Below are 27,429 nucleotides of genomic sequence, written 5' to 3' on the forward strand. Positions count from 1 at the left end.
TATCTAGGCTCCCCTATTTGCATGGTTCACTGAAGTGAACATAACTAATGGGTTAGGATACACACGTGTATAGACGCCATGCTTCTCAGAGATTGGATCGGATTTCCACATTTTTACTGTGGCAGAGGCCTAAACTTGTCAATTCACTGATATTACACATGGAGCTTGAATATACAGTATTTAGGCCTACATATTTGTATCGTTCAGCCAAACAGGCTTAGTAATGCCTGTTAATTATTTGTTCATGATTAATCACTGTATCAATAATTTGATTGCAATATGCCTAGTAATCAAATCATATGTTTGTAAACAAGGCCTTTGGCCAGGATCCATCACTCACAGACCTGATGCTCAACGGGTATTTGGCCAGAGGTCGGCTGCATCCCAATCTCTCCTTTCACCCGTAGAGTTGACTTGTTCACTTCCTTTCATTTGATTTTAAAGGAAATGACTGGTATCTGGAAACTTCCTGTAGGCTAGCTGATGCCTACACCATGCTTTTCCATGTGTGGGGAGTAGTGAACGAGTGCACACTTCGGGAGGAAGGAGAGATTATTGGGACGCAACTGTGGAGGTAGAGCGGCTGATTACCTGTGTAGTGTTGGTGAGCCTGTGGAGGTAGAGCGGCTGCTTACCTGTGTAGTGTTGGTGAGCCTGTGGAGGTAGAGCGGCTGCTTACCTGTGTAGTGTTGGTGAGCCTGTGGAGGTAGAGCGGCTGCTTACCTGTGTAGTGTTGGTGAGCCTGTGGAGGTAGAGCGGCTGCTTACCTGTGTAGTGTTGGTGAGCCTGTGGAGGTAGAGCGGCTGCTTACCTGTGTAGTGTTGGTGAGCCTGTGGCAGAAAGCTGTAGTCTGTCGAGCATATGTTTTAATGTCTGAGTATGTAAGGGGAAGTAGTTGACACCACAGCCGCTGGCACTGGGTTTGATTTCCTTTTCACGATGCTGTTTATCTTATTACCCTCTGCAACACACACACAACCTCCACTCTCTCTCACTGTCGGAGGCCATTAGATGGTGATAAGTAATGGGCCCCTGGCTGGGATCGGTTGTGTTCTGGTTTGGTTTGTCAAACCTGTGTAACGTCACATCCTGAGCACAGTCTCTGTTAATGTGTCTATTACACTTCTCATCAGAAAATGCAAAAACAACCCTCCTGTTTGACTGAATCAGAACTTGAGTGGTTGGGTCCTGCAGATTTATAAGGTGAGGTATTTTGGGAAGGGTCTGCCTGTCCTGCCTCTGATTATGGCGGGATGGCAAACACGTGAGGTCTATTAGGCTGATGCCTAGTGTTGGCTCGCTCGGGAGCTTACCACCGGAGGGGAGTGTTGGCTCGCTCGGGAGCTTACCACCGGAGGGGAGTGTTGGCTCGCTCGGGAGCTTACCACCGGAGGGGAGTGTTGGCTCGCTCGGGAGCTTACCACCGGAGGGGAGTGTTGGCTCGCTCGGGAGCTTACCACCGGATAAACAATTCTAGCTGTTCTTGCCATAATAGGGACTTGGTCTTTTATCAAATAGGGCTGTGTTCTGTATACCACCCATACCTTGTCACAACACAACTGATTGGCTCCAATGCATTAAGATGGAAAAAATTTCAGCAAATTCACGTTTAACAAGGCACACCCGTTAATTGAAATGCATTCCAGGTGACTACCTCATGAAGCTGGTTGAGAGAATGCCAAGAGTGTGCCAAACATGTGTTATTTATTTTTATATTTCTTTCTCCGTATGGACTCTATATCTAGTCAGAACCCTATTCCCTATATAGACTACAATATATATAGTCAGAACCCTATTCGAGAGGTGAAGGTCGAGAGCTGTGCGTCCTCTGAAACACAACCCAACCAAGCCGCACTGCTTCTTGACACAACGCCCACTTAACCCGGAAGCCAGCCGCACCAATGTGTCGGAGGCAACACCATGCACCTGGCGACCGTGTCGGCGTGCACTGCCCCTGGCCCGCCACAGGAGTTGCTAGTGTGCGACGGGAAAAGGAAATCCCTTCCGACCAAACCTGGATGACGCTGGGCCAATTGTGCGCTGCCCCATGCGTCTCCCGGTCGCAGCCGTCTACGACAGAGCCTTGGCTCGAACCCAGAATATCTAGTAGCGATGCAGTGCCACTACGCCACTCTTATTTCTTAGTTTTGATGTCTTCACTATTATTCTACAATGTAGAAATAAAGAAAAACCCTTGAATGAGTAGGTGTGTCCAAACATTTGACTGGTACTGTATGTAGTGATGCTGCAGTGCTAGGGTCTACAGTTGAAGTCCGAAGTTCACATACACTTAGGTTGGAGTCATAACTCATTTTTCAACCACTCCACACATTTTTTGTTAACAAACTATAGTTTTGGCAAGTCGGTTAGGACATCTACTTTGTGCATGACACAAGTCATTTTTCCACCAATTGTTTAGACTGATTATTTCACTTACAGTGAATTATATCACAATTCCGGTGGGTCAGAAGTTTACATGCACTAAGTTGACTGTGCCTTTAAACAGCTTGGAAAATTCCAGAAACGAAGCTTCTGATAGGCTAATTGACATAATTTGAGTCAATTGGAGGTCTCCCTGTTGATGTATTTCAAGGCCTACCTTCAAAGTCAGTGCCTTGACATCATGGGAAAATCAGCCAAGACATCAGAAAAATAATTGTTGATCTCCAAGTCTGGTTCATCCTTCGGAGAAATTTCCAAATGCCATAATGACCATCGTTATGTTTGGAGGAAAAAGGGAGATGCTTGCAAGCTGAAGAACACCATCCAAACCATGAAGCATGGGGGTGGCAGCATCATGTTGTGGGGGTGCTTTGCTGCAGGAGGGACTGGTGCACTTCACAAAATAGATGGCATCATGAGGGAGGAAAATGTATGTCGTGTTGGAGGTCGATGGATTATGATTTTTCAACGCCGATACCGATTTATTGTAGGAGCCCAAAAAAGCAGATACTGATTTATTTTGCTTTTATTTTTAAAACTTTTTATAATTTTCTCTTTTTTAATTAAACATTTTTATATATATACATATATATATTTAAAAAAAAAGAGAATTACAACAATACTGAATGAACAATGAACCCACTTATTTTAACTTAATATAATACATAGTAAAAATCTATTTAGTTGCAACTAAATAATGAAGTGTTCAATTTGGATAAAATATATGTTGGAGAAGAAACTAAAACTGCAATATGTGCCATGTAAAATAGCTAACATTTAAGTCCCTTCCTCCGAACATGAGAACATACGAAAGCTGGTGGTTTAATAATCCCAGTTAAGAAGTTTTTAGGTTGTAGTTATTATAGGAATTATGACGTGGCGACTGTACCTTTTGACTATTGGATGTTCTTATAGGCACTTTAGTAATTATATTAAACACCCAGAAATACGAGCTTTTGATCATTAATATGGTTAAATCTGGAAAATATAATTTAGAAAACAATGTTTATTCTTTCAGTGAAAAACGGAACCGTTCTGTATTTTTTTCGAACAGGTAGCAACCCAAAGTCTAATTATTGCTGTTACACAACCTTCAATATTATGTGAAATTCTGGCAAACTAATGAATGTCTTTGTTAGGAAGAAACACAGTTCGCAACGAGCCAGGCAGCCAAACTGCTGCACCGAACGCAAGAGAAGTGACACAATTTTCCTAGTTAATATTGCCTGCTGACATGCATTTATTTTAACAAAATATGCAGGTTTAAAGATATATATATACTTCTGTGTATTGATTTTATGAAAGGCAGTGATGGTTAGGTACATTCGTGCAACGAATGTGCTTTTTTTCTGCAAATGAGTTTTTGGTAAATCATCAGCCGTTTGGCAAAGTTGAAGTAGGCTGTGATTCGATGATAAAATAACAGGCACCTCATTGATTATATGCAACGCAGGACAAGCTAGATTAACTAGTGATTATGTGAAGATTGATTGTTTAAAAGAAAAAAAGTTTAATGCTAGCCAGCAATTTACCTTGGCTCATTACAGCCACAAGGTCCTTTTGACAAGGCACTCGCGTAGCGGGCGGCCGGCCTGCCGTAGCGGGCGGCCGGCCTGCCGTAGCGGGCGGCCGGCCTGCCGTAGCGGGCGGCCGGCCTGCCGTGCAGTTTCCTCATGGATTGCAATGTAATTGGCGCCCAGAAAGGCAGATTACCGATTGTTATGAACTTGAAATCGGACCTAATTAATCGGCCATGTCGATTAATCGGTCGGCCTCTAGTGTATATTTGACTAACTTTTTCTTTTTTTCCCCTAGATAAACCCAGACCTCCCAACACTTCCTTAGAGGTGAGTTACATATACCCTGTTCCCAGAACTGGGCCTTGTATTCTGCTTTTACAGTAAGACTGTGGTGTATAACATTTCGCCAGGTGTGTTTCATGGAATGAGAAGCAACCCAATTACAGAGCCCAGTGCCCACCATGAAAACCATTATAAGCCATTTGTACCAGCCTAGCGTGACCACTATGACCCAGTGGGGTTTGTACCAGCCTAGCGTGACCACTATGACCCAGTGGGGTTTGTACCAGCCTAGCGTGACCCAGTGGGGTTTGTACCAGCCTAGCGTGACCACTATGACCCAGTGGGGTTTGTACCAGCCTAGCGTGACCACTATGACCCAGTGGGGTTTGTACCAGCCTAATGTGACCACTATGACCCAGTGGGGTTTGTACCAGCCTAGCGTGACGCAGTGGGGTTTGTACCAGCCTAGCGTGACCACTATGACCCAGTGGGGTTTGTACCAGCCTAGTGTGACCACTATGACCCAGTGGGGTTTGTACCAGCCTAGCGTGACCCAGTGGGGGTTTGTACCAGCCTAATGTGACCACTATGACCCAGTGGGGTTTGTACCAGCCTAGCGTGACCCAGTGGGGGTTTGTACCAGCCTAATGTGACCACTATGACCCAGTGGGGGTTTGTACCAGCCTAATGTGACCACTATGACCCAGTGGGGTTTGTACCAGCCTAGCGTGACCACTATGACCCAGTGGGGTTTGTACCAGCCTAATGTGACCACTATGACCCAGTGGGGTTTGTACCAGCCTAGCGTGACCACTATGACCCAGTGGGGTTTGTACCAGCCTAGCGTGACCCAGTGGGGTTTGTACCAGCCTAGTGTGACCACTATGACCCAGTGGGGTTTGTACCAGCCTAGTGTGACCACTATGACCCAGTGGGGTTTGTACCAGCCTAGCGTGACCCAGTGGGGTTTGTACCAGCCTAGCGTGACCACTATGACCCAGTGAGGTTTGTACCAGCCAAGCATGACCACTATGACCCAGTGGGGTTTGTACCAGCCTAGCGTGACCACTATGACCCAGTGGGGTTTGTACCAGCCTAGCGTGACCCAGTGGGGTTTGTACCAGCCTAGCGTGACCACTATGACCCAGTGGGGTTTGTACCAGCCTAGCGTGACCACTATGACCCAGTGGGGTTTGTACCAGCCTAGCGTGACCACTATGACCCAGTGGGGGTTTGTACCAGCCTAGCGTGACCACTATGACCCAGTGGGGTTTGTACCAGCCTAGCGTGACCACTATGACCCAGTGGGGTTTGTACCAGCCTAACGTGACCACTATGACCCAGTGGGGTTGGTACCAGCCTAGCGTGACCACTATGACCCAGTGGGGTTCCTAGCGTGACCACTATGACCCAGTGGGGTTTGTACCAGCCTAGCGTGACCACTATGACCCAGTGGGGTTGGTACCAGCCTAGCATTATACTGTGACCCAGTGGGGTTTGTACCAGCCTAGCGTGACCCAGTGGGGTTTGTACCAGCCTAGCGTGACCCAGTGGGGTTTGTACCAGCCTAGCGTGACCCAGTGGGGTTTGTACCAGCCTAGCGTGACCCAGTGGGGGTTTGTACCAGCCTAATGTGACCACTATGACCCAGTGGGGTTTGTACCAGCCTAGCGTGACGCAGTGGGGTTTGTACCAGCCTAGCGTGACCACTATGACCCAGTGGGGTTTGTACCAGCCAAGCATGACCACTATGACCCAGTGGGGTTTGTACCAGCCTAGCGTGACCACTATGACCCAGTGGGGTTTGTACCAGCCTAGCGTGACCCAGTGGGGTTTGTACCAGCCTAGCGTGACCACTATGACCCAGTGGGGTTTGTACCAGCCTAGCGTGACCACTATGACCCAGTGGGGTTTGTACCAGCCTAGCGTGACCACTATGACCCAGTGGGGTTTGTACCAGCCTAGCGTGACCACTATGGCCCAGTGGGGATTTGTACCAGCCTAGCGTGACCACTATGACCCAGTGGGGTTTGTACCAGCCTAGCGTGACCACTATGACCCAGTGGGGTTGGTACCAGCCTAGCGTGACCACTATGACCCAGTGGGGTTCTAGCGTGACCACTATGACCCAGTGGGGTTTGTACCAGCCTAGCGTGACCACTATGACCCAGTGGGGTTGGTACCAGCCTAGCATTATACTGTGACCCAGTGGGGTTTTGTACCAGCCTAGCGTGACCCAGTGGGGTTTGTACCAGCCTAGCGTGACCACTATGACCCAGTGGGGGTTTGTACCAGCCTAGCGTGACCCAGTGGGGGTTTGTACCAGCCTAGCGTGACCCAGTGGGGGTTTGTACCAGCCTAATGTGACCACTATGACCCAGTGGGGTTTGTACCAGCCTAGCGTGACCCAGTGGGGTTTGTACCAGCCTAATATGACCACTATGACCCAGTGGGGTTTGTACCAGCCTAGCGTGACCACTATGACCCATTTGTACCAGCCTAGCGTGACCCAGTGGGGTTTGTACCAGCCTAGCGTGACCACTATGACCCAGTGGGGTTTGTACCAGCCTAGCGTGACCACTATGACCCAGTGGGGTTTGAAGCGTGACCACTATGACCCAGTGGGGGTTTGTACCAGCCTAGCGTGACCACTATGACCCAGTGGGGGTTTGTACCAGCCTAGCGTGACCACTATGACCCAGTGGGGTTTGTAAGCCTAACGTGACCACTATGACCCAGTGGGGTTGGTACCAGCCTAGCGACCAATGACCACTGACCATGACCCAGTGGGGTTCCTAGCGTGACCACTATGACCCAGTGGGGTTTGTACCAGCCTAGTCGTGACCACTATGACCCAGTGGGGTTTGTACCAGCCTAGCGTACCATGTGACCACTATGACCCAGTGGGGGTTTGTACCAGCCTAATGTGACCACTATGACCCAGTGGGGTTTTTGTACCAGCCCTAATGTGACCACTATGACCCAGTGGGGTTTGTACCATATAATGTGACCACTATGACCCAGTGGGGTTTGTACCAGCCTAGCGTGACCACTATGACCCAGTGGGGTTTGTACCAGCCAGCGTGACCCAGTGGGGTTTGTACCAGCCTAGTGTGACCACTATGACCCAGTGGGGTTTGTACCAGCCTAGTGTGACCACTATGACCCAGTGGGGTTTGTACCAGCCTAGCGTGACCCAGTGGGGTTTGTACCAGCCTAGCGTGACCACTATGACCCAGTGAGGTTTGTACCAGCCAAGCATGACCACTATGACCCAGTGGGGTTTGTACCAGCCTAGCGTGACCACTGACCCAGTGGGGTTTGTACCAGCCCCAGTGGGGTTTGTACCAGCCTAGCGTGACCACTATGACCCAGTGGGGTTTGTACCAGCCTAGCGTGACCACTATGACCCAGTGGGGTTTGTACCAGCCTAGCGTGACCACTATGACCCAGTGGGGTTTGTACCAGCCTAGCGTGACCACTATGACCCAGTGGGGTTTTGTACCAACCCTAGCGTGACCACTATGACCCAGTGGGTTTTGTACCAGCCTAACGTGACCACTATGACCCAGTGGGGTTGGTACCAGCCTAGCGTGACCACTATGACCCAGTGGGGTTCCTAGCGTGACCACTATGACCCAGTGGGGTTTGTACCAGCCTAGCGTGACCACTATGACCCAGTGGGGTTGGTACCAGCCTAGCATTATACTGTGACCCAGTGGGGTTTGTACCAGCCTAGCGTGACCCAGTGGGGTTTGTACCAGCCTAGCGTGACCACTATGACCCAGTGGGGGTTTGTACCAGCCTAGCGTGACCCAGCCAACTAGCGTGACCCAGTGGGGGTTTGTACCAGCCTAATGTGACCACTATGACCCAGTGGGGTTTGTACCAGCCTAGCGTGACCCAGTGGGGTTTGTACCAGCCTAGCGTGACCACTATGACCCAGTGAGGTTTGTACCAGCCAAGCATGACCACTATGACCCAGTGGGGTTTGTACCAGCCTAGCGTGACCACTATGACCCAGTGGGGTTTGTACCAGCCTAGCGTGACCCAGTGGGGTTTGTACCAGCCTAGCGTGACCACTATGACCCAGTGGGGTTTGTACCAGCCTAGCGTGACCACTATGACCCAGTGGGGTTTGTACCAGCCTAGCGTGACCACTATGACCCAGTGGGGTTTGTACCAGCCTAGCGTGACCACTATGACCCAGTGGGGTTTGTACCAGCCTAGCGTGACCACTATGACCCAGTGGGGTTTGTACCAGCCTAACGTGACCACTATGACCCAGTGGGGTTGGTACCAGCCTAGCGTGACCACTATGACCCAGTGGGGTTCCTAGCGTGACCACTATGACCCAGTGGGGTTTGTACCAGCCTAGCGTGACCACTATGACCCAGTGGGGTTGGTACCAGCCTAGCATTATACTGTGACCCAGTGGGGTTTGTACCAGCCTAGCGTGACCCAGTGGGGTTTGTACCAGCCTAGCGTGACCACTATGACCCAGTGGGGGTTTGTACCAGCCTAGCGTGACCCAGTGGGGGTTTGTACCAGCCTAGCGTGACCCAGTGGGGGTTTGTACCAGCCTAATGTGACCACTATGACCCAGTGGGGTTTGTACCAGCCTAGCGTGACCCAGTGGGGGTTTGTACCAGCCTAATATGACCACTATGACCCAGTGGGGTTTGTACCAGCCTAGCGTGACCACTATGACCCAGTGGGGTTTGTACCAGCCTAATGTGACCCAGTGGGGTTTGTACCAGCCTAGCGTGACCACTATGACCCAGTGGGGTTTGTACCAGCCTAGCGTGACCACTATGACCCAGTGGGGTTTGTACCAGCCTAGCGTGACCACTATGACCCAGTGGGGTTTGTACCAGCCTAGCGTGACCACTATGACCCAGTGGGGGTTTGTACCAGCCTAGCGTGACCACTATGACCCAGTGGGGTTTGTACCAGCCTAACGTGACCACTATGACCCAGTGGGGTTGGTACCAGCCTAGCGTGACCACTATGACCCAGTGGGGTTCCTAGCGTGACCACTATGACCCAGTGGGGTTTGTACCAGCCTAGCGTGACCACTATGACCCAGTGGGGTTGGTACCAGCCTAGCATTATACTATGACCCAGTGGGGTTTGTACCAGCCTAGCGTGACCCAGTGGGGGTTTGTACCAGCCTAGCGTGACCACTATGACCCAGTGGGGGTTTGTACCAGCCTAGCGTGACCCAGTGGGGGTTTGTACCAGCCTAGCGTGACCCAGTGGGGGTTTGTACCAGCCTAATGTGACCACTATGACCCAGTGGGGTTTGTACCAGCCTAGCGTGACCCAGTGGGGGTTTGTACCAGCCTAATATGACCACTATGACCCAGTGGGGGTTTGTACCAGCCTAGCGTGACCACTATGACCCAGTGGGGTTTGTACCAGCCTAATGTGACCACTATGACCCAGTGGGGTTTGTACCAGCCTAGCGTGACGCAGTGGGGTTTGTACCAGCCTAGTGTGACCACTATGACCCAGTGGGGTTTGTACCAGCCTAGCGTGACCACTATGACCCAGTGGGGTTTGTACCAGCCTAGTGTGACCACTATGACCCAGTGGGGTTTGTACCAGCCTAGCGTGACCCAGTGGGGGTTTGTACCAGCCTAATGTGACCACTATGACCCAGTGGGGTTTGTACCAGCCTAGCGTGACCCAGTGGGGGTTTGTACCAGCCTAATGTGACCACTATGACCCAGTGGGGGTTTGTACCAGCCTAATGTGACCACTATGACCCAGTGGGGTTTGTCCTCTTTTATTACATTTTAGAACTTGTTTTCAAATCATTCAGATCTCTAATGTTCACAATCGCCCTATGGGATCGACTGCTCCACCTAAATAATAACCCGATAGTGTTGTCTCTCTCTCTCTCTCTCTGTGTGTGATTCAGCTGGTCCTTCTCCTCTAAACACCTTTCCCTCTGGCTCTAATTTGCCTCTCACTTGTGTGGATCCCTGACCCACTTTCACAGTCACCTCCTCTAATGTTGAAGACTGATGCAGCTTGGTTAGAACAGGCATACAGAGGGAATGGTAAAACTATTCCTGAGCGACTCACCAACATTTACTTTTTAAACTAATTGACCGTTTGTTCAATTATTTGAATTCCATTACATTTATTAGTTTCTTAGTTAATTTATTTATATTTTTATTTATTTTATTAATTTAGAAGTCTGAACTGTGTGATGTTGTAGTTTTCAACAGGCCAATATTCTATGAAGTTTTGCGCATAAAAAGTGGCAAGTAACTACAATGACCATGATCCATTGCATGCCTGCTGAGACTTGTCTGTTCTGTGATGGAGAGGGATAGAAAGCAGTCGATTACATGATCTAAGTGATTAATAGTTGGTATTCAGCAGTCATTAAAGTATGACTTATTTACTTTTAAGAACTACTAAATAGTGATTTGTCAGACTACGTAGGTAGAAGCTGTGTAGAGATGAGATGATGACTTGGAATTAAATGAATACATTTTTTTATTAAAGTAAGGTGAATAAATGATGGATAATCAGTAATGTGCCGTCACTACCACCATGAGACTTATTAAATTCATTGTTGCTAGGGGTGTCGACGTTAGATTCGGTGGTGTTGGGCTACTGTGGTGACTGAGGCATGGAAGAAAGTTAAGACATTGCGAGATGCAGTTTACCAAGATGTGCAGGGTTCTGTCTCTGTGGTAGACAGACTGTAATTTTACCTAGTTGTGCACCCCCACTTGTATACAAATAGAATATACAATGATTGAATAATGAAGGGGTGTTAAACATGGGAATGACAGTATTACCACTAGGCTACCCTGCCGCCCCATGGGAAACATGGGAATGACAGTCTTACCACTAGGATACCCTGCCGCCCCATGGGAAACATGGGAATGACAGTATTACCACTAGGCTACCCTGCCGCCCCATGGGAAACATGGGAATGACAGTATTACCACTAGGCTACCCTGCCGCCCCATGGGAAACATGGGAATGACAGTCTTACCACTAGGCTACCCTGCCGCCCCATGGGAAACATGGGAATGACAGTCTTACCACTAGGCTACCCTGCCGCCCCATGGGAAACATGGGAATGACAGTATTACCACTAGGCTACCCTGCCGCCCCATGGGAAACATGGGAATGACAGTCTTACCTCTAGGCTACCCTGCCGCCCCATGGGAAACATGGGAATGACAGTATTACCACTAGGCTACCCTGCCGCCCCATGGGAAACATGGGAATGACAGTTTTGCACAGGAAAGCAGCAGTTGACTACTCCATTGTCGACACTTGACTCAAATCTATTGGCCTATTTCACTATCTTTAATACCATATGAGTATCATTAGCTTTTATAACCTTCAGTCGGTTTTCTTTTATAACCTTCAGGATATAATAATAATAATAATATATGCCATTTAGCAGACGCTTTTATCCAAAGCGACTTACAGTCATGTGTGCATACATTCTACGTATGGGTGGTCCCGGGAATCGAACCCACTACCCTGGCGTTACAAGCGCCATGCTCTACCAACTGAGCCACAGAAGGACCAGGATCAGAATGCAGCTCTTGCACCTATTGTTCCTGAGGATTCAACATCTTCATGAAATGTTTTCACAATTTATCTGCAGATAACTGCCAAAAAAACAGTAAGAGCCTACCAGTATGCTAATTAGGGAGCCCAATGTCTCTCACCTATGCAATTCAGTTCCCGACGTTCTAAACGATTCGTCCAGAAAGAGCCGTTTGTTCGTGGATAACCCATCACTAGGCTACACGGACCAGTCACTAGTTGATCACTGGCAAGTCTCGACATGGGCTTGGAATCCAAGGAAACTACAAACAAGATCTTTGGTTTACTTGCTGAGATACCATGGAAACGTGCATTGAGTATTAATACCCCGTGATTTCATGTTGGCCTGGATTACAGCCTGGATAGATTTATTATCTCAGACATCTACATATAATGCCCAAGTGAAAACAACGTGTTTCTAGACATTTTTGCAATTTTATTGAAAATATAAGTGCAGACCTGGGGGGGTTTAGTAAATAAACACACACAGGACTCTTGACATTGCTCGTCCCAATATTTATTTCTATATTAATTCCTTTATTTTACGTTTTTTTTAGATACGTGTTAGGTGCTGCTCTTGGAGATAGGAACACAAGCACCTGCATTAACGTCTGCTAAATGTGTGTATGTGATTTGATATCGTTAATTCTAGTGGGAGAAGGCTATACAGACTTATCTGACTAGTGAATGTAAACCTTTTTTTAAAGAAGCCTAGTTAATTTATGAAGTGTGGGGGGGGGAGTCCGATAGCTCTCTGACAATGAGTCTGTTATCAGATGTTTTAACCTGGCCTGTGCTGCATGTCAATGACGCTCCTCCACATGCCCACCCTGGTGCCCAGAGACACACAGATTAGGTTACATAATACTAAAACACTTCTGATTTATAGTGGTCACCACATAGACAGATTTGTTATTTGGGTTCAGGAACTATTTTTGTCATGGTTTCACTTGGGCCTGAGGTCATGGAATGTTACTTTGTATGTCAGTTATTGAGGAGTTGGTTGTCACCCTGATCTGGTCTTGGATGGCCAATCTGATCCACTGTGTTTGTCTGGACTGGTCTTCATATTGTGTCATTGGGGAATCCTAATGGTAGTAGGAGTTGGTAGCGGCGTCTGTAAGAGTTGGTAAGTGTCTGCTGGCTCCGTATGTGACTGGAACACCGGCTGTTGGAGTTGGTTAGTGTCTACTGGCTCCGTATGTGACTGAAACACCGGCTGTTGGAGTTGGTTAGTGTCTGCTGGCTCCGTATGTGACTGGAACACCGGCTGTTGGAGTTGGTTAGTGTCTACTGGCTCCGTATGTGACTGAAACACCGGCTGTTGGAGTTGGTTAGTGTCTACTGGCTCCGTATGTGACTGGAACACCGGCTGTTGGAGTTGGTTAGTGTCTACTGGCTCCGTATGTGACTGGAACACCGGCTGTTGGAGTTGGTTAGTGTCTACTGGCTCCGTATGTGGGTGAACACCGGCTGTTGGAGTTGGTTAGTGTCTACTGGCTCCGTATGTGGGTGAACACCGGCTGTTGGAGTTGGTTAGTGTCTACTGGCTCCGTATGTGGGTGAACACCGGCTGTTGAAGTGTCTACTGGCTCCGTATGTGACTGAAACACCTGCTGTTGGAGTGGGTTAGTGTCTACTGGCTCCGTATGTGGGTGAACACCGGCTGTTGGAGTTGGTTAGTGTCTACTGGCTCCGTATGTGGGTGAACACCTGCTGTTGGAGTGGGTTAGTGTCTACTGGCTCCGTATGTGGGTGAACACCGGCTGTTGGAGTTGGTTAGTGTCTACTGGCTCCGTATGTGACTGGAACACCTGCTGTTGGAGTTGGTTAGTGTCTACTGGCTCCGTATGTGGGTGAACACCGGCTGTTGGAGTGGGTTAGTGTCTACTGGCTCCGTATGTGGGTGAACACCGGCTGTTGGAGTTGGTTAGTGTCTACTGGCTCCGTATGTGGGTGAACACCGGCTGTTGGAGTTGGTTAGTGTCTACTGGCTCCGTATGTGGGTGAACACCTGCTGTTGGAGTTGGTTAGTGTCTACTGGCTCCGTATGTGACTGAAACACCGGCTGTTGGAGTTGGTTAGTGTCTACTGGCTCCGTATGTGGGTGAACACCGGCTGTTGGAGTGGGTTAGTGTCTACTGGCTCCGTATGTGGGTGAACACCGGCTGTTGGAGTTGGTTAGTGTCTGCTGGCTCCGTATGTGACTGGAACACCGGCTGTTGGAGTTGGTTAGTGTCTACTGGCTCCGTATGTGACTGAAACACCGGCTGTTGGAGTTGGTTAGTGTCTACTGGCTCCGTATGTGACTGAAACACCGGCTGTTGGAGTTGGTTAGTGTCTACTGGCTCCGTATGTGACTGAAACACCGGCTGTTGGAGTGGGTTAGTGTCTACTGGCTCCGTATGTGGGTGAACACCGGCTGTTGGAGTTGGTTAGTGTCTACTGGCTCCGTATGTGGGTGAACACCGGCTGTTGGAGTTGGTTAGTGTCTACTGGCTCCGTATGTGGGTGAACACCTGCTGTTGGAGTGGGTTAGTGTCTGCTGGCTCCGTATGTGGGTGAACACCGGCTGTTGGAGTGGGTTAGTGTCTACTGGCTCCGTATGTGGGTGAACACCGGCTGTTGGAGTTGGTTAGTGTCTACTGGCTCCGTATGTGGGTGAACACCGGCTGTTGGAGTGGGTTAGTGTCTACTGGCTCCGTATGTGGGTGAACACCGGCTGTTGGAGTTGGTTAGTGTCTACTGGCTCCGTATGTGGGTGAACACCGGCTGTTGGAGTGGGTTAGTGTCTACTGGCTCCGTATGTGGGTGAACACCGGCTGTTGGAGTTGGTTAGTGTCTACTGGCTCCGTATGTGGGTGAACACCGGCTGTTGGAGTTGGTTAGTGTCTACTGGCTCCGTATGTGGGTGAACACCGGCTGTTGGAGTTGGTTAGTGTCTACTGGCTCCGTATGTGACTGAAACACCGGCTGTTGGAGTTGGTTAGTGTCTACTGGCTCCGTATGTGACTGAAACACCGGCTGTTGGAGTGGGTTAGTGTCTACTGGCTCCGTATGTGGGTGAACACCGGCTGTTGGAGTTGGTTAGTGTCTACTGGCTCCGTATGTGACTGGAACACCGGCTGTTGGAGTTGGTTAGTGTCTACTGGCTCCGTATGTGGGTGAACACTGGCTGTTGGAGTTGGTTAGTGTCTACTGGCTCCGTATGTGACTGAAACACCTGCTGTTGGAGTGGGTTAGTGTCTACTGGCTCCGTATGTGGGTGAACACCGGCTGTTGGAGTTGGTTAGTGTCTACTGGCTCCGTATGTGGGTGAACACCGGCTGTTGGAGTGGGTTAGTGTCTACTGGCTCCGTATGTGGGTGAACACCGGCTGTTGGAGTTGGTTAGTGTCTACTGGCTCCGTATGTGGGTGAACACCTGCTGTTGGAGTGGGTTAGTGTCTACTGGCTCCGTATGTGGGTGAACACCGGCTGTTGGAGTTGGTTAGTGTCTACTGGCTCCGTATGTGGGTGAACACCTGCTGTTGGAGTGGGTTAGTGTCTACTGGCTCCGTATGTGGGTGAACACCGGCTGTTGGAGTTGGTTAGTGTCTACTGGCTCCGTATGTGACTGGAACACCGGCTGTTGGAGTTGGTTAGTGTCTACTGGCTCCGTATGTGGGTGAACACCGGCTGTTGGAGTGGGTTAGTGTCTACTGGCTCCGTATGTGGGTGAACACCGGCTGTTGGAGTTGGTTAGTGTCTACTGGCTCCGTATGTGGGTGAACACCGGCTGTTGGAGTTGGTTAGTGTCTACTGGCTCCGTATGTGGGTGAACACCGGCTGTTGGAGTTGGTTAGTGTCTACTGGCTCCGTATGTGGGTGAACACCTGCTGTTGGAGTTGGTTAGTGTCTACTGGCTCCGTATGTGGGTGAACACCAGCTGTTGGAGTGGTTAGTGTCTACTGGCTCCGTATGTGGGTGAACACCGGCTGTTGGAGTTGGTTAGTGTCTACTGGCTCCGTATGTGGGTGAACACCAGCTGTTGGAGTGGTTAGTGTCTACTGGCTCCGTATGTGGGTGAACACCGGCTGTTGGAGTTGGTTAGTGTCTACTGGCTCCGTATGTGGGTGAACACCTGCTGTTGGAGTTGGTTAGTGTCTACTGGCTCCGTATGTGGGTGAACACCAGCTGTTGGAGTGGTTAGTGTCTACTGGCTCCGTATGTGACTGAAACACCGGCTGTTGGAGTTGGTTAGTGTCTGCTGGCTCCGTATGTGACTGGAACACCGGCTGTTGGAGTTGGTTAGTGTCTACTGGCTCCGTATGTGACTGAAACACTGGCTGTTGGAGTTGGTTAGTGTCTGCTGGCTCCGTATGTGACTGGAACACCGGCTGTTGGAGTTGGTTAGTGTCTACTGGCTCCGTATGTGACTGAAACACCGGCTGTTGGAGTTGGTTAGTGTCTACTGGCTCCGTATGTGACTGAAACACCGGCTGTTGGAGTTGGTTAGTGTCTGCTGGCTCCGTATGTGACTGGAACACCGGCTGTTGGAGTTGGTTAGTGTCTACTGGCTCCGTATGTGACTGAAACACCGGCTGTTGGAGTTGGTTAGTGTCTACTGGCTCCGTATGTGACTGAAACACCGGCTGTTGGAGTGGGTTAGTGTCTACTGGCTCCGTATGTGGGTGAACACCGGCTGTTGGAGTGGGTTAGTGTCTACTGGCTCCGTATGTGACTGGAACACCGGCTGTTGGAGTGGGTTAGTGTCTACTGGCTCCGTATGTGGGTGAACACCAGCTGTTGGAGTTGGTTAGTGTCTACTGGCTCCGTATGTGACTGAAACACTGGCTGTTGGAGTTGGTTAGTGTCTACTGGCTCCGTATGTGACTGAAACACCGGCTGTTGGAGTTGGTTAGTGTCTACTGGCTCCGTATGTGGGTGAACACCTGCTGTTGGAGTGGGTTAGTGTCTACTGGCTCCGTATGTGACTGAAACACCGGCTGTTGGAGTTGGTTAGTGTCTACTGGCTCCGTATGTGACTGAAACACCGGCTGTTGGAGTGGGTTAGTGTCTACTGGCTCCGTATGTGGGTGAACACCGGCTGTTGGAGTTGGTTAGTGTCTACTGGCTCCGTATGTGGGTGAACACAGGCTGTTGGAGTTGGTTAGTGTCTACTGGCTCCGTATGTGACTGGAACACCGGCTGTTGGAGTTGGTTAGTGTCTGCTGGCTCCGTATGTGACTGAAACACCGGCTGTTGGAGTGGGTTAGTGTCTGCTGGCTCCGTATGTGACTGAAACACCGGCTGTTGGAGTTGGTTAGTGTCTACTGGCTCCGTATGTGACTGAAACACCGGCTGTTGGAGTTGGTTAGTGTCTACTGGCTCCGTATGTGGGTGAACACCGGCTGTTGGAGTTGGTTAGTGTCTACTGGCTCCATATGTGGGTGAACACCGGCTGTTGGAGTTGGTTAGTGTCTACTGGCTCCGTATGTGGGTGAACACCGGCTGTTGGAGTTGGTTAGTGTCTACTGGCTCCGTATGTGGGTGAACACCAGCTGTTGGAGTTGGTTAGTGTCTACTGGCTCCGTATGTGGGTGAACACCGGCTGTTGGAGTTGGTTAGTGTCTGCTGGCTCCGTATGTGGGTGAACACCGGCTGTTGGAGTTGGTTAGTGTCTACTGGCTCCGTATGTGGGTGAATAGCGGCTGTTGGAGTTGGTTAGTGTCTGCTGGCTCCGTATGTGGGTGAACACCGGCTGTTGGAGTGGGTTAGTGTCTACTGGCTCCGTATGTGGGTGAACACAGGCTGTTGGAGTGGTTAGTGTCTACTGGCTCCGTATGTGGGTGAACACAGGCTGTTGGAGTGGTTAGTGTCTACTGGCTCCGTATGTGGGTGAACACCGGCTGTTGGAGTGGGTTAGTGTCTACTGGCTCCATATGTGACTGAAACACCGGCTGTTGGAGTTGGTTAGTGTCTACTGGCTCCGTATGTGGGTGAACACCTGCTGTTGGAGTTGGTTAGTGTCTACTGGCTCCGTATGTGGGTGAACACAGGCTGTTGGAGTTGGTTAGTGTCTACTGGCTCCGTATGTGGGTGAATAGCGGCTGTTGGAGTGGGTTAGTGTTTGCTGGCTCCGTATGTGGGTGAACACCGGCTGTTGGAGTGGTTAGTGTCTGCTGGCTCCGTATGTGGGTGAACACCGGCTGTTGGAGTTGGTTAGTGTCTACTGGCTCCGTATGTGGGTGAACACCGGCTGTTGGAGTGGTTAGTGTCTGCTGGCTCCGTATGTGGGTGAACACCGGCTGTTGGAGTTGGTTAGTGTCTACTGGCTCCGTATGTGGGTGAACACCGGCTGTTGGAGTGGTTAGTGTCTGCTGGCTCCGTATGTGGGTGAACACCGGCTGTTGGAGTGGTTAGTGTCTACTGGCTCCGTATGTGACTGGAACACCGGCTGTTGGAGTTGGTTAGTGTCTACTGGCTCCGTATGTGGGTGAACACCGGCTGTTGGAGTTGGTTAGTGTCTACTGGCTCCGTATGTGGGTGAACACCGGCTGTTGGAGTTGGTTAGTGTCTACTGGCTCCGTATGTGGGTGAACACCGGCTGTTGGAGTGGTTAGTGTCTCCTGGCTCCGTATGTGACTGGAACACCGGCTGTTGGAGTTGGTTAGTGTCTACTGGCTCCGTATGTGGGTGAACACCGGCTGTTGGAGTTGGTTAGTGTCTACTGGCTCCGTATGTGGGTGAAACACCGGCTGTTGGAGTGGGTTAGTGTCTACTGGCTCCGTATGTGGGTGAACACCGGCTGTTGGAGTTGGTTAGTGTCTGCTGGCTCCGTATGTGGGTGAACACCTGCTGTTGGAGTTGGTTAGTGTCTGCTGGCTCCGTATGTGGGTGAACACCGGCTGTTGGAGTTGGTTAGTGTCTACTGGCTCCGTATGTGGGTGAACACCGGCTGTTGGAGTTGGTTAGTGTCTACTGGCTCCGTATGTGGGTGAACACCGGCTGTTGGAGTTGGTTAGTGTCTACTGGCTCCGTATGTGGGTGAACACCTGCTGTTGGAGTTGGTTAGTGTCTACTGGCTCCGTATGTGGGTGAACACCTGCTGTTGGAGTTGGTTAGTGTCTACTGGCTCCGTATGTGGGTGAACACCGGCTGTTGGAGTTGGTTAGTGTCTACTGGCTCCGTATGTGGGTGAACACCGGCTGTTGGAGTTGGTTAGTGTCTGCTGGCTCCGTATGTGGGTGAACACCGGCTGTTGGAGTTGGTTAGTGTCTACTGGCTCCGTATGTGGGTGAACACCGGCTGTTGGAGTGGGTTAGTGTCTACTGGCTCCGTATGTGACTGAAACACCGGCTGTTGGAGTGGGTTAGTGTCTACTGGCTCCGTATGTGGGTGAACACCGGCTGTTGGAGTGGGTTAGTGTCTACTGGCTCCGTATGTGGGTGAAAACCGGCTGTTGGAGTGGTTAGTGTCTGCTGGCTCCGTATGTGACTGAAACACCGGCTGTTGGAGTGGGTTAGTGTCTACTGGCTCCGTATGTGGGTGAACACCTGCTGTTGGAGTTGGTTAGTGTCTACTGGCTCCGTATGTGGGTGAACACCGGCTGTTGGAGTGGTTAGTGTCTACTGGCTCCTTATGTGGGTGAACACCGGCTGTTGGAGTTGGTTAGTGTCTACTGGCTCCGTATGTGGGTGAATAGCGGCTGTTGGAGTGGGTTAGTGTCTGCTGGCTCCGTATGTGGGTGAACACCGGCTGTTGGAGTTGGTTAGTGTCTACTGGCTCCGTATGTGACTGGAACACCTGCTGTTGGAGTTGGTTAGTGTCTACTGGCTCCGTATGTGGGTGAACACCGGCTGTTGGAGTTGGTTAGTGTCTACTGGCTCCGTATGTGACTGAAACACCGGCTGTTGGAGTTGGTTAGTGTCTGCTGGCTCCGTATGTGACTGGAACACCTGCTGTTGGAGTTGGTTAGTGTCTACTGGCTCCGTATGTGGGTGAACACCGGCTGTTGGAGTGGTTAGTGTCTACTGGCTCCGTATGTGACTGGAACACCGGCTGTTGGAGTTGGTTAGTGTCTGCTGGCTCCGTATGTGGGTGAACACCGGCTGTTGGAGTGGTTAGTGTCTACTGGCTCCGTATGTGACTGGAACACCGGCTGTTGGAGTTGGTTAGTGTCTACTTGCTCCGTATGTGGGTGAACACCGGCTGTTGGAGTTGGTTAGTGTCTACTGGCTCCGTATGTGGGTGAACACCGGCTGTTGGAGTTGGTTAGTGTCTACTGGCTCCGTATGTGACTGGAACACCGGCTGTTGGAGTTGGTTAGTGTCTACTGGCTCCGTATGTGGGTGAAAACCGGCTGTTGGAGTTGGTTAGTGTCTACTGGCTCCGTATGTGGGTGAAACACCGGCTGTTGGAGTGGGTTAGTGTCTACTGGCTCCGTATGTGGGTGAACACCGGCTGTTGGAGTTGGTTAGTGTCTACTGGCTCCGTATGTGGGTGAACACAGGCTGTTGGAGTTGTTTAGTGTCTACTGGCTCCGTATGTGGGTGAACACCGGCTGTTGGAGTTGGTTAGTGTCTACTGGCTCCGTATGTGACTGAAACACCGGCTGTTGGAGTGGTTAGTGTCTACTGGCTCCGTATGTGGGTGAACACCGGCTGTTGGAGTTGGTTAGTGTCTGCTGGCTCCGTATGTGGGTGAACACCGGCTGTTGGAGTTGGTTAGTGTCTGCTGGCTCCGTATGTGTGTGAAACACCGGCTGTTGGAGTTGGTTAGTGTCTGCTGGCTCCGTATGTGGGTGAACACCGGCTGTTGGAGTTGGTTAGTGTCTGCTGGCTCTGTATGTGGGTGAACACCGGCTGTTGGAGTTGGTTAGTGTCTGCTGGCTCTGTATGTGACTGGAACACCGGCTGTTGGAGTTGGTTAGTGTCTACTGGCTCCTTATGTGACTGAAACACCGGCTGTTGGAGTGGGTTAGTGTCTGCTGGCTCCGTATGTGGGTGAACACCGGCTGTTGGAGTTGGTTAGTGTCTACTGGCTCCGTATGTGGGTGAACACCGGCTGTTGGAGTTGGTTAGTGTCTGCTGGCTCTGTATGTGGGTGAACACCGGCTGTTGGAGTTGGTTAGTGTCTACTGGCTCCGTATGTGGGTGAACACCGGCTGTTGGAGTTGGTTAGTGTCTACTGGCTCCGTATGTGGGTGAACACCGGCTGTTGGAGTTGGTTAGTGTCTACTGGCTCCGTATGTGGGTGAACACCGGCTGTTGGAGTGGGTTAGTGTCTGCTGGCTCCGTATGTGGGTGAACACCGGCTGTTGGAGTTGGTTAGTGTCTGCTGGCTCCGTATGTGACTGAACACCGGCTGTTGGAGTTGGTTAGTGTCTACTGGCTCCGTATGTGACTGAACACCGGCTGTTGGAGTTGGTTAGTGTCTGCTGGCTCCGTATGTGGTGAACACCGGCTGTTGGAGTTGGTTAGTGTCTACTGGCTCCGTATGTGGGTGAACACCGGCTGTTGGAGTTGGTTAGTGTCTACTGGCTCCGTATGTGGGTGAACACCGGCTGTTGGAGTTGGTTAGTGTCTGCTGGCTCTGTATGTGGGTGAACACCGGCTGTTGGAGTTGGTTAGTGTCTGCTGGCTCCGTATGTGACTGGAACACCGGCTGTTGGAGTTGGTTAGTGTCTGCTGGCTCTGTATGTGACTGGAACACCGGCTGTTGGAGTTGGTTAGTGTCTACTGGCTCCGTATGTGGGTGAACACCGTCTGTTGGAGTTGGTTAGTGTCTACTGGCTCCGTATGTGGGTGAACACCGGCTGTTGGAGTTGGTTAGTGTCTACTGGCTCCGTATGTGGGTGAACACCGGCTGTTGGAGTGGTTAGTGTCTACTGGCTCCGTATGTGGGTGAACACCTGCTGTTGGAGTTGGTTAGTGTCTACTGGCTCCGTATGTGGGTGAAACACCGGCTGTTGGAGTGGGTTAGTGTCTACTGGCTCCGTATGTGGGTGAACACCTGCTGTTGGAGTTGGTTAGTGTCTACTGGCTCCGTATGTGGGTGAACACCGGCTGTTGGAGTTGGTTAGTGTCTGCTGGCTCCGTATGTGGGTGAACACCGGCTGTTGGAGTTGGTTAGTGTCTACTGGCTCCGTATGTGACTGGAACACCGGCTGTTGGAGTGGGTTAGTGTCTACTGGCTCCGTATGTGGGTGAACACCGGCTGTTGGAGTTGGTTAGTGTCTACTGGCTCCGTATGTGACTGAAACACCGGCTGTTGGAGTGGGTTAGTGTCTGCTGGCTCCGTATGTGGGTGAACACCGGCTGTTGGAGTTGGTTAGTGTCTACTGGCTCCGTATGTGGGTGAACACCGGCTGTTGGAGTGGGTTAGTGTCTACTGGCTCCGTATGTGGGTGAACACCGGCTGTTGGAGTTGGTTAGTGTCTGCTGGCTCTGTATGTGGGTGAACACCGGCTGTTGGAGTTGGTTAGTGTCTACTGGCTCCGTATGTGGGTGAACACCGGCTGTTGGAGTTGGTTAGTGTCTACTGGCTCCGTATGTGGGTGAACACCGGCTGTTGGAGTTGGTTAGTGTCTACTGGCTCCGTATGTGGGTGAACACCTGCTGTTGGAGTTGGTTAGTGTCTACTGGCTCCGTATGTGGGTGAACACCGGCTGTTGGAGTTGGTTAGTGTCTACTGGCTCCGTATGTGGGTGAACACCGGCTGTTGGAGTGGGTTAGTGTCTACTGGCTCCGTATGTGGGTGAACACCGGCTGTTGGAGTTGGTTAGTGTCTGCTGGCTCTGTATGTGACTGGAACACCGGCTGTTGGAGTTGGTTAGTGTCTACTGGGTCCGTATGTGGGTGAACACCGGCTGTTGGAGTTGGTTAGTGTCTGCTGGCTCCGTATGTGGGTGAACACCTGCTGTTGGAGTGGGTTAGTGTCTACTGGCTCCGTATGTGGGTGAACACCGGCTGTTGGAGTTGGTTAGTGTCTACTGGCTCCGTATGTGGGTGAACACCGGCTGTTGGAGTTGGTTAGTGTCTACTGGCTCCGTATGTGGGTGAACACCGGCTGTTGGAGTTGGTTAGTGTCTACTGGCTCCGTATGTGACTGGAACACCGGCTGTTGGAGTTGGTTAGTGTCTACTGGCTCCGTATGTGGGTGAACACCGGCTGTTGGAGTTGGTTAGTGTCTACTGGCTCCGTATGTGACTGGAACACCGGCTGTTGGAGTTGGTTAGTGTCTACTGGCTCCGTATGTGGGTGAACACCGGCTGTTGGAGTTGGTTAGTGTCTACTGGCTCCGTATGTGGGTGAACACCGGCTGTTGGAGTTGGTTAGTGTCTACTGGCTCCGTATGTGGGTGAACACCTGCTGTTGGAGTTGGTTAGTGTCTACTGGCTCCGTATGTGGGTGAACACCGGCTGTTGGAGTTGGTTAGTGTCTACTGGCTCCGTATGTGACTGGAACACCGGCTGTTGGAGTGGGTTAGTGTCTACTGGCTCCGTATGTGGGTGAACACCGGCTGTTGGAGTTGGTTAGTGTCTACTGGCTCCGTATGTGGGTGAACACAGGCTGTTGGAGTTGGTTAGTGTCTACTGGCTCCGTATGTGACTGGAACACCGGCTGTTGGAGTTGGTTAGTGTCTACTGGCTCCGTATGTGGGTGAACACCGGCTGTTGGAGTTGGTTAGTGTCTGCTGGCTCTGTATGTGACTGGAACACCGGCTGTTGGAGTTGGTTAGTGTCTACTGGCTCCGTATGTGACTGGAACACCGGCTGTTGGAGTTGGTTAGTGTCTACTGGCTCCGTATGTGGGTGAACACCGGCTGTTGGAGTGGGTTAGTGTCTGCTGGCTCCGTATGTGACTGGAACACCGGCTGTTGGAGTTGGTTAGTGTCTGCTGGCTCCGTATGTGGGTGAACACCGGCTGTTGGAGTTGGTTAGTGTCTACTGGCTCCGTATGTGGGTGAACACCTGCTGTTGGAGTTGGTTAGTGTCTACTGGCTCCGTATGTGGGTGAACACCGGCTGTTGGAGTTGGTTAGTGTCTACTGGCTCTGTATGTGGGTGAACACCGGCTGTTGGAGTGGGTTAGTGTCTACTGGCTCCGTATGTGGGTGAACACAGGCTGTTGGAGTGGGTTAGTGTCTACTGGCTCCGTATGTGGGTGAACACCTGCTGTTGGAGTTGGTTAGTGTCTACTGGCTCCGTATGTGACTGAACACCGGCTGTTGGAGTTGGTTAGTGTCTACTGGCTCCGTATGTGGGTGAACACCGGCTGTTGGAGTTGGTTAGTGTCTACTGGCTCCGTATGTGGGTGAACACCGGCTGTTGGAGTGGGTTAGTGTCTACTGGCTCCGTATGTGGGTGAACACCGGCTGTTGGAGTTGGTTAGTGTCTACTGGCTCCGTATGTGGGTGAACACCTGCTGTTGGAGTTGGTTAGTGTCTACTGGCTCCGTATGTGGGTGAACACCGGCTGTTGGAGTGGGTTAGTGTCTACTGGCTCCGTATGTGGGTGAACACCGGCTGTTGGAGTTGGTTAGTGTCTACTGGCTCCGTATGTGGGTGAACACCGGCTGTTGGAGTTGGTTAGTGTCTATTGGCTCCGTATGTGGGTGAACACCGGCTGTTGGAGTGGGTTAGTTTCTACTGGCTCCGTATGTGGGTGAACACCGGCTGTTGGAGTGGTTAGTGTCTACTGGCTCCGTATGTGACTGGAACACCGGCTGTTGGAGTTGGTTAGTGTCTACTGGCTCCGTATGTGGGTGAACACCGGCTGTTGGAGTGGGTTAGTGTCTACTGGCTCCGTATGTGGGTGAACACCGGCTGTTGGAGTTGGTTAGTGTCTACTGGCTCCGTATGTGGGTGAACACCGGCTGTTGGAGTTGGTTAGTGTCTACTGGCTCCGTATGTGGGTGAACACCGGCTGTTGGAGTGGGTTAGTGTCTACTGGCTCCGTATGTGACTGGAACACCGGCTGTTGGAGTTGGTTAGTGTCTACTGGCTCCGTATGTGGGTGAACACCGGCTGTTGGAGTTGGTTAGTGTCTACTGGCTCCGTATGTGACTGAAACACCGGCTGTTGGAGTGGGTTAGTGTCTGCTGGCTCCGTATGTGGGTGAACACCGGCTGTTGGAGTTGGTTAGTGTCTACTGGCTCCGTATGTGGGTGAACACCTGCTGTTGGAGTTGGTTAGTGTCTACTGGCTCCGTATGTGGGTGAACACCGGCTGTTGGAGTTGGTTAGTGTCTACTGGCTCCGTATGTGGGTGAACACCGGCTGTTGGAGTTGGTTAGTGTCTACTGGCTCCGTATGTGACTGGAACACCGGCTGTTGGAGTTGGTTAGTGTCTACTGGCTCCGTATGTGGGTGAACACCGGCTGTTGGAGTTGGTTAGTGTCTACTGGCTCCGTATGTGACTGAACACCGGCTGTTGGAGTGGGTTAGTGTCTACTGGCTCCGTATGTGGGTGAACACCGGCTGTTGGAGTTGGTTAGTGTCTACTGGCTCCGTATGTGGGTGAACACCGGCTGTTGGAGTGGGTTAGTGTCTGCTGGCTCCGTATGTGGGTGAACACCGGCTGTTGGAGTGGGTTAGTGTCTACTGGCTCCGTATGTGACTGGAACACCGGCTGTTGGAGTTGGTTAGTGTCTGCTGGCTCCGTATGTGACTGGAACACCGGCTGTTGGAGTTGGTTAGTGTCTGCTGGCTCCGTATGTGGGTGAACACCGGCTGTTGGAGTTGGTTAGTGTCTGCTGGCTCCGTATGTGGGTGAACACCGGCTGTTGGAGTTGGTTAGTGTCTACTGGCTCCGTATGTGGGTGAACACCGGCTGTTGGAGTTGGTTAGTGTCTACTGGCTCCGTATGTGGGTGAACACCGGCTGTTGGAGTTGGTTAGTGTCTACTGGCTCCGTATGTGGGTGAACACCGGCTGTTGGAGTTGGTTAGTGTCTACTGGCTCCGTATGTGGGTGAACACCGGCTGTTGGAGTTGGTTAGTGTCTGCTGGCTCCGTATGTGGGTGAACACAGGCTGTTGGAGTTGGTTAGTGTCTACTGGCTCCGTATGTGGGTGAACACCGGCTGTTGGAGTTGGTTAGTGTCTACTGGCTCCGTATGTGGGTGAACACCGGCTGTTGGAGTTGGTTAGTGTCTGCTGGCTCTGTATGTGGGTGAACACCGGCTGTTGGAGTGGGTTAGTGTCTACTGGCTCCGTATGTGGGTGGAACACCGGCTGTTGGAGTTGGTTAGTGTCTACTGGCTCCGTATGTGGGTGAACACCGGCTGTTGGAGTGGGTTAGTGTCTACTGGCTCCGTATGTGACTGGAACACCGGCTGTTGGAGTGGGTTAGTGTCTGCTGGCTCCGTATGTGGGTGAACACCGGCTGTTGGAGTTGGTTAGTGTCTACTGGCTCCGTATGTGGGTGAACACCGGCTGTTGGAGTTGGTTAGTGTCTACTGGCTCCGTATGTGACTGAACACCGGCTGTTGGAGTGGGTTAGTGTCTACTGGCTCTGTATGTGGGTGAACACCGGCTGTTGGAGTGGGTTAGTGTCTACTGGCTCCGTATGTGACTGGAACACCGGCTGTTGGAGTGGGTTAGTGTCTACTGGCTCCGTATGTGGGTGAACACCTGCTGTTGGAGTTGGTTAGTGTCTACTGGCTCCGTATGTGACTGAAACACCGGCTGTTGGAGTTGGTTAGTGTCTACTGGCTCCGTATGTGGGTGAACACCTGCTGTTGGAGTGGGTTAGTGTCTACTGGCTCCGTATGTGACTGGAACACCGGCTGTTGGAGTTGGTTAGTGTCTACTGGCTCCGTATGTGGGTGAACACCGGCTGTTGGAGTTGGTTAGTGTCTACTGGCTCCGTATGTGGGTGAACACCTGCTGTTGGAGTGGGTTAGTGTCTGCTGGCTCCGTATGTGGGTGAACACCGGCTGTTGGAGTGGGTTAGTGTCTACTGGCTCCGTATGTGGGTGAACACCTGCTGTTGGAGTGGGTTAGTGTCTGCTGGCTCCGTATGTGGGTGAACACCGGCTGTTGGAGTTGGTTAGTGTCTACTGGCTCCGTATGTGGGTGAACACCGGCTGTTGGAGTTGGTTAGTGTCTACTGGCTCCGTATGTGGGTGAACACCTGCTGTTGGAGTTGGGTTAGTGTCTGCTGGCTCCGTATGTGGGTGAACACCGGCTGTTGGAGTTGGTTAGTGTCTACTGGCTCCGTATGTGGGTGAACACCGGCTGTTGGAGTTGGTTAGTGTCTACTGGCTCCGTATGTGGGTGAACACCGGCTGTTGGAGTGGGTTAGTGTCTACTGGCTCCGTATGTGGGTGAACACCGGCTGTTGGAGTTGGGTTAGTGTCTACTGGCTCCGTATGTGGGTGAACACCGGCTGTTGGAGTTGGTTAGTGTCTACTGGCTCCGTATGTGGGTGAACACCGGCTGTTGGAGTGGTTAGTGTCTACTGGCTCCGTATGTGACTGGAACACCGGCTGTTGGAGTTGGTTAGTGTCTTCTGGCTCCGTATGTGGGTGAACACCTGCTGTTGGAGTGGGTTAGTGTCTACTGGCTCCGTATGTGGGTGAACACCGGCTGTTGGAGTTGGTTAGTGTCTACT

At 51.3% G+C, this 27,429-nt stretch overlaps 1 protein-coding gene across 1 annotated transcript in view; it reads left to right on the top strand.

The window, feature by feature from the left end:
• The window catches only part of LOC127909593 (protein spire homolog 1-like), a 53,166-nt gene that overhangs the window by 613 nt on the left and 25,124 nt on the right, over positions 1 to 27,429 (top strand). Inside the window, exon 2 of the mRNA XM_052471748.1 lies at positions 4,258 to 4,289. Within this exon, the coding sequence (XP_052327708.1) occupies positions 4,258 to 4,289 (32 nt within the window). The remainder of the gene's footprint in view (positions 1 to 4,257; positions 4,290 to 27,429) is intronic.

This window comes from Oncorhynchus keta, chromosome 19 (genome assembly GCF_023373465.1).
Source record: "Oncorhynchus keta strain PuntledgeMale-10-30-2019 chromosome 19, Oket_V2, whole genome shotgun sequence".
NCBI classification, from domain to species: Eukaryota; Metazoa; Chordata; class Actinopteri; order Salmoniformes; family Salmonidae; genus Oncorhynchus; species Oncorhynchus keta.